Here is a 15,059-nt window from a genome sequence, read left to right as displayed (position 1 = left end):
TGGTTGGTTGGAAAAAATGATGAAGCAGCATATAGATTTGAAACCAGAAATATTTTTCTTGGGCATCCCGTCAGAAAAGTATAACAAAAGGAATATACATTTGATTTTACATGCACTAACTGCCATAATTGTATTTGCACAACAATGGAAAAGCGAAGAGATCCCGACAGATGAGAGTGTAATTAAAAAATATTAGAATGTGCAGAAATGGACAGATTAATGCTTACAATTAAGGAAAAAGAAAGAACTGAATATTCCTTGACATGGGACTTACTTTACCAATGGTTAGATCAGCGGTTCTCAACCTGTGGGTAGCGACCTCTTTGGGGGTCGAATAACCTTTTCACAGGGGTTGCCTAAGACCACCGGAACTCTTTAACTCTTTAGACTCTAAAGCAGCAGTTCTCAACCTGTGGATCGCAACCTGTTTTGGGGTCAAACGACCATTTCACAGGGGTTGCTGAGACCAACGCAACTCTAAAGTTTAGACTCCACCTCGTGTTCCTTGAAATCCCAGCGGATGGGCTCCGGAATGGCCGCGCAGAGCGTTTCCGTGGCTCCACGCCATAAAAAACATAGGTGTGCACGCACACCCCATACAATTAGCCTCGGAGACTTCGTAATGGAGGGAAAGTGTTCCTGCGAGAGAGGAAGGGGCTTAGGTCCTGCTCCAAGCTGTAATTGTGCGGTGCGTGCGTGCGGCTATGTTTTCCATGCCTCTGCCAGGTACTTTTAACTATATCTAAATCCACAACCGGCCTGTCATCAAGAGCCAAGCTCAGGAGCCCGAATTGGCCCCATTCACACAATGAAAACCTGCTTGCTAAAAGTACCATAAACCATGCACAAAGGAAAAGAGAAAAAAAATGCAATGCAAGTAAACAACTAAAAAAATGATACAAGTGGAATTATTATTAGAAATAAAATGTAACAGAGAAAATGATATGTATGAAAATATAAAGTTGGGTTTCCTGAAATACCACCCCAAGAACCCATCAGAGAAAGTAAATAAGCAAGAGCAACAACGGAAAGGAGGAAAGATGAGGAGGGAAAGAAAGGGTAAAGCAGAGGGAATAAAGGAGGGGATTCAAGAGTAGGAGAGAGGGTAAGAGGGAGAAAAAGAGAGGAGGAGGGGAGGAAAGATAGGGGAAGAAGAAGGGAGGAAGGAGGAGGAGGGAGTTTGAGTTTGAGTTTTATTAAATTTATATACCGCCCCCCTCTCCCCGCAGGGACTCGGGGCGGTGTACAGACAGTACATATAAAAACAACAGAGCAGGACAACAAACATTAGACAACCAACATAAACATACGGTCTGTATAATACCCGAACTCATTACTAGTTAAAAACAGTCTAAAACCAAATTAAAACCCCAAAATTTACAATTTTTAAAAAGCCATCCAGGAAGGTCAGTAATAGATTGTACTTGTGATTACAATTAGGCCAGGCCGGCTAGTCGGAACAGGTGGGTCTTGAGTTTCTTACGGAAGGAGCGGAGATCAACAGTAGTTCTAATATCAGGGGGGAGTTCGTTCCAGAGGGTTGGGCCCATCACAGAGAAGGCCCTACTCCTGGGCACCGCCCGCCCGCATTGTCTAGCGGAAGGTACCCGGAGGAGACCCTCCCTGTGTGAACGGATTGGTCGTAGGGATGTATGGGGTAGAATGCGATCTTGCAAATAGCTAGGTCCCGAGCCATGGAGCGCTTTGAAGATGACAATCAACACCTTGAAACGCACTCGAAAAGCCACAGGCAGCCAGTGCAGCTCGCGCAGAAGTGGTGTTACATGGGAGTACCTGGTACTCCCCATAACTGTCCGCGCGGCCGCATTCTGAACCAACTGGAGCCTTCGGGTACATCTCAAGGGGAGCCCCATGTAGAGAGCATTGCAGTAATCAAGGCGGGAAGTCACCAGGGCCTGAGTGACTGTGCGAAGGGCGTCCCGCTCTAGTAGGGGGCGCAATTGGTGCATCAGGCGCACCTGGTGGAACGCCCTCCCAGCCACGGCCGTCACATGATCATCCAGCAACAGCCGGGAGTCTAGGAGGACGCCCAAATTGCGTGCCCTATCCACCGGGGGTAATTGTTCCCCCCCGATGGCCAGAGATGGAGCAAACTGGCTAAAGTGGGGTGCCAGTAGCCACAGCCACTCCGTCTTGGAAGGGTTGAGCTTAAGTCTGTTGTCCCCCATCCAGACCTGGACGGCTTCCAGACACCGGGACTGTCAGGGGAAAAACACCCTGTTGGAGATCAATGGACCGTGGCTGTTTCCCTTCCGCATATCTTTTGAGATATTGAGAAAAATAAGTCTTTAAAGTATTCTAATTAATAAACAAACTTTAATAATAAAATAATAAAAGTAAATGAAACAGAAAATAACTAATTGGTTACATTTTGATAATGAAAGCTACGTTTGCCAAAGTTGGCTGCCGAACAAAGAAGAGAGGAATTTTGGAATGTGTGACGCGTGCGCAATAAATCACTTTCAGATAACATTTTGTTTTATGACCTGCGCAATAAAGCTTTCTTAGTTTAACTCTTGAGTGTCAGTTTAGGCAGTTCAGGCCTAGCAAACTTTTTAACATCGTGACACCCCTTCTTTTGCTAGTCTGGGCTGACATCATCAAATCATCAATTAAGGCACATCTTCTTTCGCAGATATTCGTGTTGATTTGCGGCGAGTGGTTTGTTAAGCATGTCTGCAATCTGATCATGTGTAGAAACATATTGCAATTTAACAAAACCTTGCTTAACTAATTGCTTTGTGTTTTGATAACGAATGTCAATGTGTCTGGACCTAGAACCTGTAAAATGTGACTCAGAAATATAAACAACAGATACATTATCTTCCATCACGGTGATTGGTCGAATCGGACGTGTCCAGATATCTGTGATCAAAGCATCAAACCACGTTAGAGAATTACAAGCATCTGAAACACAAGCATATTCAGCTTCAGTAGATGAACATGAAACAAAACTCTGTTTTCTCACTTGCCAGTAAACAGGACAACCATTTAGGAACATCATGTAACCAGAAGTGCTTTTGCGTGACTTCTTGTCGCTCGCCCAGTCGGAATCAACAAAACAAATCAACTTTGGTTGATCAGTGTGTGTTGGTTCTAGCAATAACTTCATGTGTTTAGTGTGTTTCAGGTATTTCAACAACTTCTTAATGCATGACCAATGAAATTGTGTTGCCTTACCTACGTGTCGTGATAAAAGATTAACACTAAGTGCGATGTCAGGTCTGGTCCAACTACTAATGTATAATAGTGAACCAATGACTGAACGATAAAGTGTTTGATCCTCGAACTCAGGACTTGGTTCATGTGTTAAGTTGTGAAAATCTGTTTGCATGGGTGTCTTTGTTGTGCTAGCATCTTTCATGTTGCAATGATGTAGAATGTGGTCAATTTTCTCTTCTTGTGAAAGACTAAACCCCTTCTGTGTCTTTTCAATTTGAACACCTAAATAAGTGCTAATGTGTCCTAAAGATTTTAGTGTGAAGTATCTCTGCAAACTTTTGGCAAAAATCTCACTCATTTTCTTATTTGGACCAATATAAACAATATCATCAACATAAACAAGAATTATCTCATATGCATTGTTAGATCTTTTTGTGAACACGCATTCATCAGTTTCGGACTTAATAAAGCCCATTGAATTTAGTTTGTCAGTAAGACATAAATACCACATTAAACCTGACTGTTTCAGACCATAAAGACTTTTGTTCAGGAACCAGGTATCCCCTTCTTGCTTTCGGAATCCTGGAGGGCTTCTCACGTAGATCTCTTCATCTAGGTCTGCATGTAGATAAGCTGTGTCCACATCAAATTGGAAAACTTCTAAACCAAGAATAGTTGCAGTGGTTAAAGCAATTTTTACACTTTCAGTTCTGACTGTTGGTGAGTAAGTGTTTGTGTAGTCCTCAGGATAACGTTGAGCGAAACCCTGAGCTACCAGTCTGGCTTTGTATAAAGACTCACCATTTGGTTTCTTCTTGATTCTGTAGACCCATCGGGTGCCAATGACTTTCTTATTTGCTGGAGGTTTTGCAGGTGTGAATACATTAAGTTTCTTTAAACTGTCCATTTCATCCTGCATTGCATCATACCATTTGTCTTGTTCTGAATCAGGAAGCTGTTTGATTTGTGTGAATGTCTCTGGAGGAAGAGTAACGTTGCAAATCAAAGGTACTGGTGTTTTTGTCAGTTGCCATGAATAACGTTGTGGAGGGATTCCTTTTGTGGCCCTCTTGGAGCATCTAGGAACAACAGACCAGTCTTCTTCTTCTTCATCATCATCATCCTCGTCCTCATGTTCGTCGCTAGCATCAGCATCCGCGGGTTGCGAAGACGGAACATCAGGTTGTGAAGAACTGGTAGAAGGAATATCTGCCTGCGAATTATCATCAGGCTGCGTGGCATCTGGAACACCATCTCTAGGAAAATAAACTTCAGGATCATTGGAATGAATCCTGGACCAGTCAATGTCTTCCTCAAAATTAGCAGATTGTGAAATGACAATCACATGTTTAGTATCAATGAATTTGTACCATTTTGAATTATCATCAATACCCATAAATCTCAGTCTCTTTGCTACTGTACCTCCCTTTCTTCTTTGACTTAAGGGAGTGTTCACCATAGCATATGAACCAAAAATATGGAGGTTCTTGAGATCAGGCTTGTAGCCATACAGCATGTAGAAAGGAGTTTGATTGATTACACTGCTCCAAGTACGGTTGACAATGTAATTTGCATATTTGATTGCTTCACCCCAGTATGCATTACTGAGATTGGCATCTTCTAGAAGACAACGCATCATGGTTTGTAGAACCCCTTGTCTTCTTTCTACGACTCCGTTATGAGCCGGTGTATATGGAGCAGATGTCTGATGAAGAATTCCATTCTTACGCATCCAGTCCTGGAAACGCTGAGACATGAATTCTGCACCACGGTCACTCTGGATTTTGGCGATGCGAACTTGGTATTGTGTAGAAACAAACGCTGCAAAGTCTTTAAAGATCTGAAAGGTCTCAGATTTCTCTCTCATAGGATATACAAATCCATATCTAGAATGATTATCTACAATTGTTAAAAAATACTTTCTGCCACCAAGTGTTGGTGGGAAAGGACCCACTATGTCAGTGTGTACCAAATCAAAAATGCGTGTTGACAGGCGTGTAGCGTGTTTGGGAATTGCAGCCGCCTTGGATTTAGCCTTTTTGCAAACTGCACAATCCAAAAACACCTTACACCCCTTTAGATCCAAACCTTTTGCGAACTCCGGCATCTTTCTAAGAACACGGAAACTGGCATGCCCCAATCTTCTGTGCCACTTGTGAATACACCTGGAATGCAAAGGTTTACCAGTTAGTGAATTCTCAACATTAACAGTTTCATGAGGACCCTCAGGCTTGCTCTGAGCAATCTGTTTTTGTTTTCTTTGTTTGTTGGCTTTAGGAGCCTTTGGCACAGTAACGCTTTCTCTCTCTGGGACAACTCTCTCTGGGTCTGCGTTGTGCCTTTTTGGAGTTTGCATACTTGCCTGTGCTTGCCCTTTAGGCTTTGGCTTTAAGTAATAAACACCACCAATCAGCATGGTTTCAGCAACAATATCACCATCTTTAACTAAGTAACTTGCTTTTTCGAGGTGGTGAACCTGGAACTTTAACTCTCTAGACAAGTGACTTTGACTAAGCAAATTACTGGTTGCTGAAGGTATGTAATAAACATCAGGGATGTGTGTATCGAGCTCTTCAATGTAAACAGTTCCTTTTCCCATAACCTTGCAAGTGTGGTTGGTGAAGGAATACAGTTCTCGATACTCGGGCTCTGGTTCGCCCATCTCTGTGAAAAGTTCCCTTCTGTGGGTAACGTATACAGCTGCTCCACTATCTAAAGTCCACAAAAGACGTCTGTCGAACTTTGGATCAGGTTGTGGAACGTTGGTTATGGCCAGTGTTGCAAGCGGAGCTTGTGGATCACGCCTTGGACCACGACGACCTTGTCTTCCACCTCTGCCTCTGGAATCTGTTCCTCTGGGCTGGTACGTGGCGGGAGCTGGAACTCGTTGGGGACAATCCCGGGTGTCATGTCCCACACGGTTGCAGGTGTAGCACTTTGGCATCCTTGGAGCGTAGCCTCTTCCTCGGAAGGGACGTCTGGCTGGAGCCTTTGGTACTGGAGGTCGTTGCAGATGTGGGGTAGCTAACCTGATAGCTTCGTCTTCCACTAAAAGTCTGCAAACGTGGTTAACTGTGCGTTGAGCAATAGGCACGTAGTTAATCTTTGCAACAGCATCTTTCCATTCATAATTCAATGAGTTAATGATGATGCTAATCATTTGGATATCATCGATTACATGGCCATTTTGTCTCAATTCACTTCTCATTCTTTTCAGTTTGGTCAAATGTCCACCAATTCGTTCACCAGGTTTCAACTTCGAACCATGGAACTCAGACATGAGCAAACATGAGGATTCAATTGAAATGGGCCTGTAGCAATCTTCCAAAATAGCCCATATTTCTTGGGCAGTTGCATCAGGTGGAAAGATACCTTGGATCTCAATTTCCATTGACATGAGTAAAGTCGTGATTGCTCTGTTTCCGAGGTTTCTTATTGCAGGTGTCCAGGGTTGACGGGGAGGATCAAAAACCATGGAATATGTGCCTTCTCTTCGAAGCAAGAGCGCAATTTCACTGACCCAGGCTTTATAATTCTCTCCTGACTCCTTTAATTTGGACTCACCAGTCAAGGGGGTGACTGTGAATACCTGCTGAGGAACAATTTGTTGCTCTGGTTGCAAAGCTGGTTGTTGAACCAGGGGATGCTGGGGTTGCATCATTGGCCTTTGCGTGGCAACATCAAATTGGCTTCCTCGAATTCGCCTTTGGCTTTGCCTTTTTCCATCTAGGGAGAATTCCGCACCGCCAGGGGGTGTTGAAGACTTAACCTTTGGGGGCAAAGTTTGGGCTTCTGTAAAACTCATAGACAAATCTCTAAAAATCTGGTCCAATTGCTTAATCTTTTGCTGTAATAATTTTTCTCCGCCAGCAGATGGCAGTGCAGCTTCACTTTTTTGGCTGCCTCTCCTTTCTATACGTATGCGGAAGTTCAGTTGACTCAAAGGGACCACGTGACCTCGGTGACGTGTACATGTCTCTTTGTTCTAATTGACCAATGAACTCTGTGGGGTGTGTCTTAGGCTGTTGTTTTGAAGAAGACAAGATGGCGTCCTCAGACATTTTGGGAGTGGGGGAGCTTCTTTTACTTTGCCTTATCTCTTCAAAACACACTCTCGCCTCCCTAGCATATTTTTCAAACAGTTCTATTTGATCTAGATAGCTTTGCATTTCTTGCTCATCTGGGGAGATTTCATAAAATCTGCTTTCTGCGTGGGAGGATTTTTTTTGTGCCGGCAGTTGCCATTCATCAATCGTTTGATAATCTGCGAGGGTCTGGGAATGGAGTGGCTCTGGCAGAGTGGGAAGTTTTGGCTTGGCCCCCAAAAATTCATAATCTCCTGGAGATATTTTAGAAGGAGGAACCACTGACCTCGTTTCGTGGATGTCGCGTCCTGTAGCTCCTTCTCCCATATTTGGCTCGGCACCTGAAGGAATTTGTTGTTCCTGAAGCACGTTTTGATCTTGCTTCTCTGTGTCCGAGGGAGCCTCCTTGTCAGAGGAAGCTGATCCATCTGTGCTCGCCCCGTCTTTCTTTTTCTTTTTTTTCTTTTTCTCCGACATTGCTAATTAGGCTTAGTCGGTTATCTTAAGATAGCACGAAGAGAAAATACAGCCATAAATTGTAGCCATCTCAGCTGGTATCATCAAAACCAAAACTCTGCTACCAAGTTGTCAGGGGAAAAACACCCTGTTGGAGATCAATGGACCGTGGCTGTTTCCCTTCCGCATATCTTTTGAGATATTGAGAAAAATAAGTCTTTAAAGTATTCTAATTAATAAACAAACTTTAATAATAAAATAATAAAAGTAAATGAAACAGAAAATAACTAATTGGTTACATTTTGATAATGAAAGCTACGTTTGCCAAAGTTGGCTGCCGAACAAAGAAGAGAGGAATTTTGGAATGTGTGACGCGTGCGCAATAAATCACTTTCAGATAACATTTTGTTTTATGACCTGCGCAATAAAGCTTTCTTAGTTTAACTCTTGAGTGTCAGTTTAGGCAGTTCAGGCCTAGCAAACTTTTTAACATCGTGACAGGGACATCACCTCGACGGCTTCGTTGGGGTGGTTCGGAGTAGAGATGTATAACTGAGTGTTGTCTGCATACAGATGGCACTCAACCCCGAATCCTCGGATGATCTCACCCAGCGGTTTCATGTATGTGTTGAACAGGAGAGGTGAGAGGACCGACCCCTGCGGCACCCCACACGTGAGCGGCCTCAGGGTCGACCTCTGCTCCCCCGTCAACACACATTGCGTCCGACCGGAGAGGAAGGAGGAGAACCACCGCAACACGGTGCCCCCCACCCCCATCCCCTCCAGCTGACGCAATAAGATACCATGGTCGATGGTATCGAAAGCCACTGAGACGTCTAATAGGACTAGGATGGAGGAACAACCCCCATCTTTCGCCCTCCAGAGATCATCCACCAACGCGACCAAAGCCGTCTCAGTGCTGTGCCCGGGCCGGAAACCGGACTGGTGCGGGTCTAGATAAACAATTTCCTCCAGGTGTCGAGGGAACTGTTGCGCCACCACACTCTCAACAACCTTCGCTAAAAAGGGAAGGTTGGAGACAGGACGATAATTGGCTAACTCTACTGGGTCCAGAGAAGGCCTCTTAAGTAGGGGCCTCACCACCGCCTCTTTCAAGACGGCTGGTAAGAACCCCTTCCTCAGCAAGGCGTTCACTAGTCCCAGGAGCCAGTCTCGTGTAGCCTCCCAGGCTGCCAGTACAAGCCAGGAGGGACACGGGTCCAATAAACATGTGGTGGCCCGCAGTCGCCCGCGTAACCTGTCCATATCCTCGGCGGCAACAGAGTCAAACTCCTCCCAGCATGGTACCTCAAGACTCTCCACCGGTATCTCCCCGAGATCACTCAAGGAAACCCATTCGCTCCGGATCTGAGCGATTTTATCCTGCAGATATTCCCCAAATTCCTCTGCTCTACCCTGTAAAGGGGCTTCCCGCAGCCTCTGTGAAAGGAGGGAGCGGGTCACCCGAAACAGGGCGGCAGGGCGGTTTTCTGCAGACGCAATAAGAGTGGCATAGTATCGACGTTTAGCCACCCTTAGTGCCACAAGGTAGGTCCGTAAATGGGCTCTTACCTGTGTTCGGTCAGATTCGGCGCGAGAGGATCTCCATCTGCTCCCTAGGTGTCTCTTGTGACGCTTCATCACCCTCAGCTCCTCGGTAAACCAAGGGGCCAGGGTGGTTCGCTGCCACCGGAGAGGCCGCAAGGGCGCAACCCGGTCCAAGGCCCCGGCCGCCGCACTATTCCATGCGACCACCAGGTCCTCCATCCAGGCGCGGGTCAGGGTTACAGGCAGTGGCCCAAGCTCCGTCTGGAACCTATCAGGTTCCATCAGTCGCCTGGGGCGGAACCATCTAAGATCTTCTGGTTCCGCCTCCCCGCAATGGGGGGTAGCGGAAGGGAAGTTGAGACGGAGAAGCGAGTGATCTGACCATGACAGGGGAGTAGTAACCAAATCCCCTATTCCCAGATCACTCTTCCACCGACCAGAGATAAAAACAAGGTCCAGCGTGTGGCCTCCCTCGTGTGTGGGGCCCTGAATTATTTGGGTCAGGTCCAGGGCTGTCATGGAAGCCATGAACTCCCGAGCTACCTCGGATGATTCACCCATCGATGGCAGGTTGAAGTCCCCCATAACTAATAGTCTGGGGGTCTCAACCGCCACCTCCGCAATCACCTCGAGGAGCTCTGGCAGGGCCGCTGATGCATAGCGAGGAGCCAAGTATGCAATCAGCAGGCCCAACTGACTCCCTGGGCCCCATCTCACACCTAGAGACTCACACCCGGATATCTGAGGTACGGCGAATTCTCTCGGTGCCAGGCCTTCCCGTATAATTACCGCTACCCCGCCACCCTTACCCCGGGCACGAGGCTAATGGAATACATGGTATCCTGGTGGGCACATTTCCACGAGGGGTACACCCCCCTCATGGCCCAACCAGGTTTCCGTGATCCCTGCAAGGTCCAGCTCCCCCTCAGAAACCAAATCGTAGATGAGGGGGGCCTTATTAACCACGGACCTTGCGTTACACAACATCAGCCTCATGCCCTGGTTCTGTAAACCCTGACCACCTAGAATGCGAGGGTTGGTACAAACGACCAGGCGTATCCAGCGCCCACGGTCTCCCAACCGACTACAAGATCTTCTTCTGTCCTCGCATCCACCCCTTCCTACGACCGTTGGAATATAGGAACCCTCTACAACGTTCTCATTCCCCTCCCCCGCTCCGCTCTCTTCCCCCCCAGTCCCACCTGTTCGCCTGGCCCTGCCCCCATTCCTGGTCTGGCTGCCCCCACCCCCCACCCTGGATCCCCCTAAAACACTTAACAAACATTTAAACAAAAAACCCCTAAACCTCCTCTTCCTCCACCTCTCTGGATTAATGCATCCGTCCTCGAGGTGGGCCCTTGTAAGGGCGGAGGGCCATGCCTGTGAGAGGGGGGACTCCCGCAGTAAAATAAGGTCGGACCTCGAATACATGGTAAATACACCGGGCTAAAGATCGATTCTGAGTGCTAGAAGTGTTAAATAAGTCTACCCGTTAAAAATCATGACAGAACGGCAACCAAGATTACAAGATGAGAGAGGTGACTAAAGAAATAGGTAGAGATGACTAAAAAATAGGTAGAGCCTATGATTTACAGTTCTCAATAGTAGGGGGTTAGGCAGTTCTTAAAAATCTGTGAGAGGGTGAGCAGATGATCCATAGCGGGCAGGGGGGGGTTCACCAGCTCCCCGCAGTCCTTCCAAGCCCCAGGTGGTAAGGGGCTAAGCCAATCTCAAAATCTATGCAAAGGCAAGCGGATAATCCGTAATGGGCGGGGGGGGGAGTCGACGGCTCCCCGCAAACCTTCCAAGCCCCAGCGTCGCCTCCGTCGCCTCCGCGCCATCTCAGCTGGCCTCTGTTCTTCACTCCACACCTTCTGCCGGCCTCCGGCGCCCTCCAATGACTCCGGCGATCTCCGATGTTTGTTTCAAGCCCAGCTCAAACCTCACACGACCTCCACTGGGCTTCTGGTAGGCTCGGGGCTCCCAGCGGGTCCAGCGGGTCGGGGAACTGATGTTTAGAGCCCCCGATAATCTTCCGGGCCGCCACCGCCGCCATTGCCTCCCTCCGCCTTCCCTCGTGTGGGACGCCATCGCGTCCCCGTCGCTAGCCGCTCAGGGCGTCGCTGGTCTCACCTCGGGCTGTCGCAGCTGTCGTGGCTTACAAAAGCGCCCGCAAACGCCAGTCGAACAGATCGTGAACAGTTCATAACCGCCAAAACGCAGCTCCAACAGCCTGCAGTCTCCCGGAGTAAGCCGGTGCGCCCGCACGCCGACCGCCATTTCCCGGCTCACTACAAGTTTTCAAAAACGCCGTTTTCCTTTCTTCCACTCTCCTGTGCCGTCCGGCCACCCTGGGGGACCACTAGGGTCCTGAAATAAGCCAGGGTGGTCATTGGGTAGGTTCGTGGTCCTCCAGTTCGTATAGAGGACCAGCAGCAACCCAGCCCAGTCAAAAAGAGCCCTGTGAAAACACGGAGCTCAGAGGCTGACCGCCATCCTCCAGGAAGCTCCTCCCACTGAGCTCCTCCCTTCCTCCTGAGGGAAAGGAAGAAAGGGTAAAGCAGAGGAAGCAAAGGAGGGGAAGTAAGTAGAGAGAGGGTAATGAGGAGAAGAGGAGGAGGGGAGGAAAGGAGAAGAAGGAAGGAAGGAGAGGAGGAAAGAAGAAGGCAGAGAAGGAAGATAGAGAAGATAGAAGGAGTAAGGTTGTTGCAAAATAAAATGGGGTGGCAAGAAAGTGACCCAAACTATATTCTATATATTTATAAGAAAATAATGATTAATGATTAATGATAATGATATAATTAATGGTAATTATTAGCGTGTATATTTGTGAATGAACTTGAAAGAGAAAATAAAAAACTTTTAAAAAATAAATAAATAACAATTAAAAATAAACAATGCACGACGTTTGCCCAATAAATTAAGGTTAAGCTTACCACCACCACCAAGGTTAAGAGCACTCCTGCAAACAACCCCAAACCAGGTTGAAGATCCATCCAGGCAGGGTAAGCAAGTTTGGGAATGCAGCTGCAGGCAACTTAGTTAAGGAGGCTGTGGAAATAAAGCCACTGTGTGTCTCTGTGTATGTGTGTGTATGATTGTATAGCAGCCGAGGTTGTCCAGCCTCCAGGATGTGATTCTTTTCAGACCCAAAATTTAGGAACAGACAAGATGTTGGTTGCCTCTATAAAAAAGATGTGGAGACTCTAGAAAAAGTGCAAAGAAGAGCAACCAAGAGGATTAGGGGACTGGAAGCTCAAACATATAAAGAACAGTTGCAGGAACTGGGTATGTCTGGTTGAATGAAAAGAAGGACTTAAGGGTGATATGATAGCAGTCTTCCAATATCAATATCTACATTACGATTCATCACAGTAGCAAAAGTACAGTTATAGAGTAGCAATGAATTTTTTTTTTATGGTCGGGGGTCACCACAACATGAGGAACTGTATTAAAGGGTCGCGGCATTAGGAAGGTTGAGAACCACTGCTCTAAAGCGTGCTGTGTCGCTCTCTCTCTTGTGCGCGCGCACACACACACACACACACACACACACAAATACACACGCAGGCACACGCAGGGAAGTAGGAGAAACGCAAACGTAAAAAAAAATAGGGAGTCTATATGTGTGGTGGAGGGAGGGGGGAGAAATTGGGTTCCGGTTATTGGGTTCCAAGCCAACTGGAGCCGAGGGGCATGACGGAGCGTTGGTTGGGGGTCACCACAACATGAGGAACTGAATTAAAGGGTCGCGGCATTAGGAAGGTTGAGAATTGCTGGGTTAGGTAATAAAAACAGAAGTTAGAAATATGGGGATTCAAAAAGGACTAATGTTATAAAGATTTGTTAGACAAGTAAAATATTATCATTATTATAGAATTAATATTATGGGGATGAATATTATTGTAAACCTTTTGATTATGATTTCCTAAAAATAATTGTACCCAGATAACACACTGTTTGATTGAAGTTGAATTTTTACATGTTAAATAAATGAAACAAATAAAAAAAACTTTGGAAAGTCAGCAACACGCTACATTTTAAGGCCTTAAGTAAATCAGGGCCTCATATTAAGCCATTGTGTGTTTCATTTGGGGGGTTACGTGAACACAACCACTGTGGCTTGTAATCATAGTTTATGATTCAGCGTGTTCTGCAAACAGTGTTTGGATCTATTTTAGGGTTTACGGTAACGACATCAGACAATGACATCCTTCCATATCATACAGAAAGAGATAACTTCTAATTTGGACAGTAGTTTTGTTATGCAACTTACGCTTTTGTAAGAAAGATAATTTATAAGCCAAAATGCTGATTGACTGAATTCTGATCAGTTTTCTTTTGCTATTCATGTACTTTTTAGATATTCCTGAAAAAAGCGGACTGATCTTGGAAATACAGGGTGTAATATATCCAATGGCATTCTAGCTCTTCCATTCTTCTAAGACAGTGAAGATGCATCAGAAGGAGTGGGCTACTAAGGAAGCGAAGCCAGATGAGTAAAGAGCACCTCCTGCCCCAAGAACAGGATGAAATATCTTGTGTTGAAATTTGGGAAAACCTTGGAGTTTTCTTACCATTTTTAAATGAGGAAGAGAAGATTTTTTCACACATACAGTAGGTGCTGGGACTCAATTACAAGAAGCACCATTGCTGGCTTACCTTACAGTCAGTTGCCTTTGCAGCTAGAACACAAACATAGAAACAAATAAGGACTCTAGGGATGAACTTTCTGTATAGAAGGTTTGGTTTTTTTCTCTTGAATAAGAACCATGTTGTTCCTATATTACTTTCCTCCTCCCTGAACATTAATCCAGAATGGATCATTAAAAGATACATTTAGAAGTGCAGGCTTATGGAATGCGAAGCTAATGAAAGGAAAACTTGACAACAGTTGAGCACTTATGGAAAAGAATCAAGATGTAATAATACCCGACCTCCAAACTTTCAAGTAACCTTTGCTATGTCTACACCTGAAAACAAAATGCAAAGGAGGACCATTCTTAAAAATTGCAGAGGTGGCAAATGGCAGGGATTAAAAAGAAAGAAATAATGTGCAAGAATCACCCATGGTTGAACATGCCTCTTTCATAAATACAGATCACGTTAAACTCTCCGGTTTCTTCATGCCTTGGGAATGAGTGCAAAGTTTACCCTTTTAAATCCATCTATCTGTAATGTACTGGTTGATGTGAATTTTAAAAAAGAAGAAAACTTTAGGTCGATTCTCAAAGGGTAGGGGTTAGAGTTTAAATCAAAAACCTAATGTCTCTAACTATACACTGGAATGCATTATACTACTTTCATGTGCTGTATTTTTTTATTCTTGGATACATTTGGTTTTTTTCAAGAGTGTGCGTGCGTGTGTGTGAATGCACATACACTCATTATATATATATATATATATATCTGACAAACTGAAAATATTTTGCAGGTATATTATAAGTATGTGAATGATTTGTCTTTTTTGCATGAAGGTATAGCTATGGCCAAGAGATATTTTTGCAAGGGGGAAAACTTCTATTAAAAGCAAAACTTAGCCATTTCCTCTGCATGCCAGTGTCTGTGCAATACGAATAATATTAGCATACCAAAACTGGGCATTTTACTTCCTTAAAAATACCCTTTATAAACTAGAAGATAGGTGTTTTTCCCCTAATAAATGTTTTTATAATTTATAATTCACCTTCATCTTTCCTAGGCCATGAATTTGCATAATCTTACTTAACTAGCAGCCTTGCTGGATCCAATTGAATGCCCATCTCATCTACTATATTGGGCTGAGGG

The 15,059-nt window shown here is 45.3% G+C and overlaps 1 protein-coding gene across 1 annotated transcript in view; it reads left to right on the top strand.

Annotated features, from left to right (window-relative positions):
* Nucleotides 1–15,059, top strand: part of MGAT4B (alpha-1,3-mannosyl-glycoprotein 4-beta-N-acetylglucosaminyltransferase B) — a 146,327-nt gene extending 131,268 nt beyond the window's left edge. The window contains exon 15 of the mRNA XM_081943836.1: nucleotides 13,636–15,059. Coding sequence (XP_081799962.1) covers nucleotides 13,636–13,659 — 24 coding nt within the window. The 3' untranslated portion in view covers nucleotides 13,660–15,059. The remainder of the gene's footprint in view (nucleotides 1–13,635) is intronic.

This window comes from Natrix helvetica, assembly GCF_964273705.1.
Source record: "Natrix helvetica genome assembly, chromosome: 1".
Taxonomy (NCBI): Eukaryota; Metazoa; Chordata; class Lepidosauria; order Squamata; family Natricidae; genus Natrix; species Natrix helvetica.
This window is presented reverse-complemented; position numbering and strand designations above follow the sequence as displayed.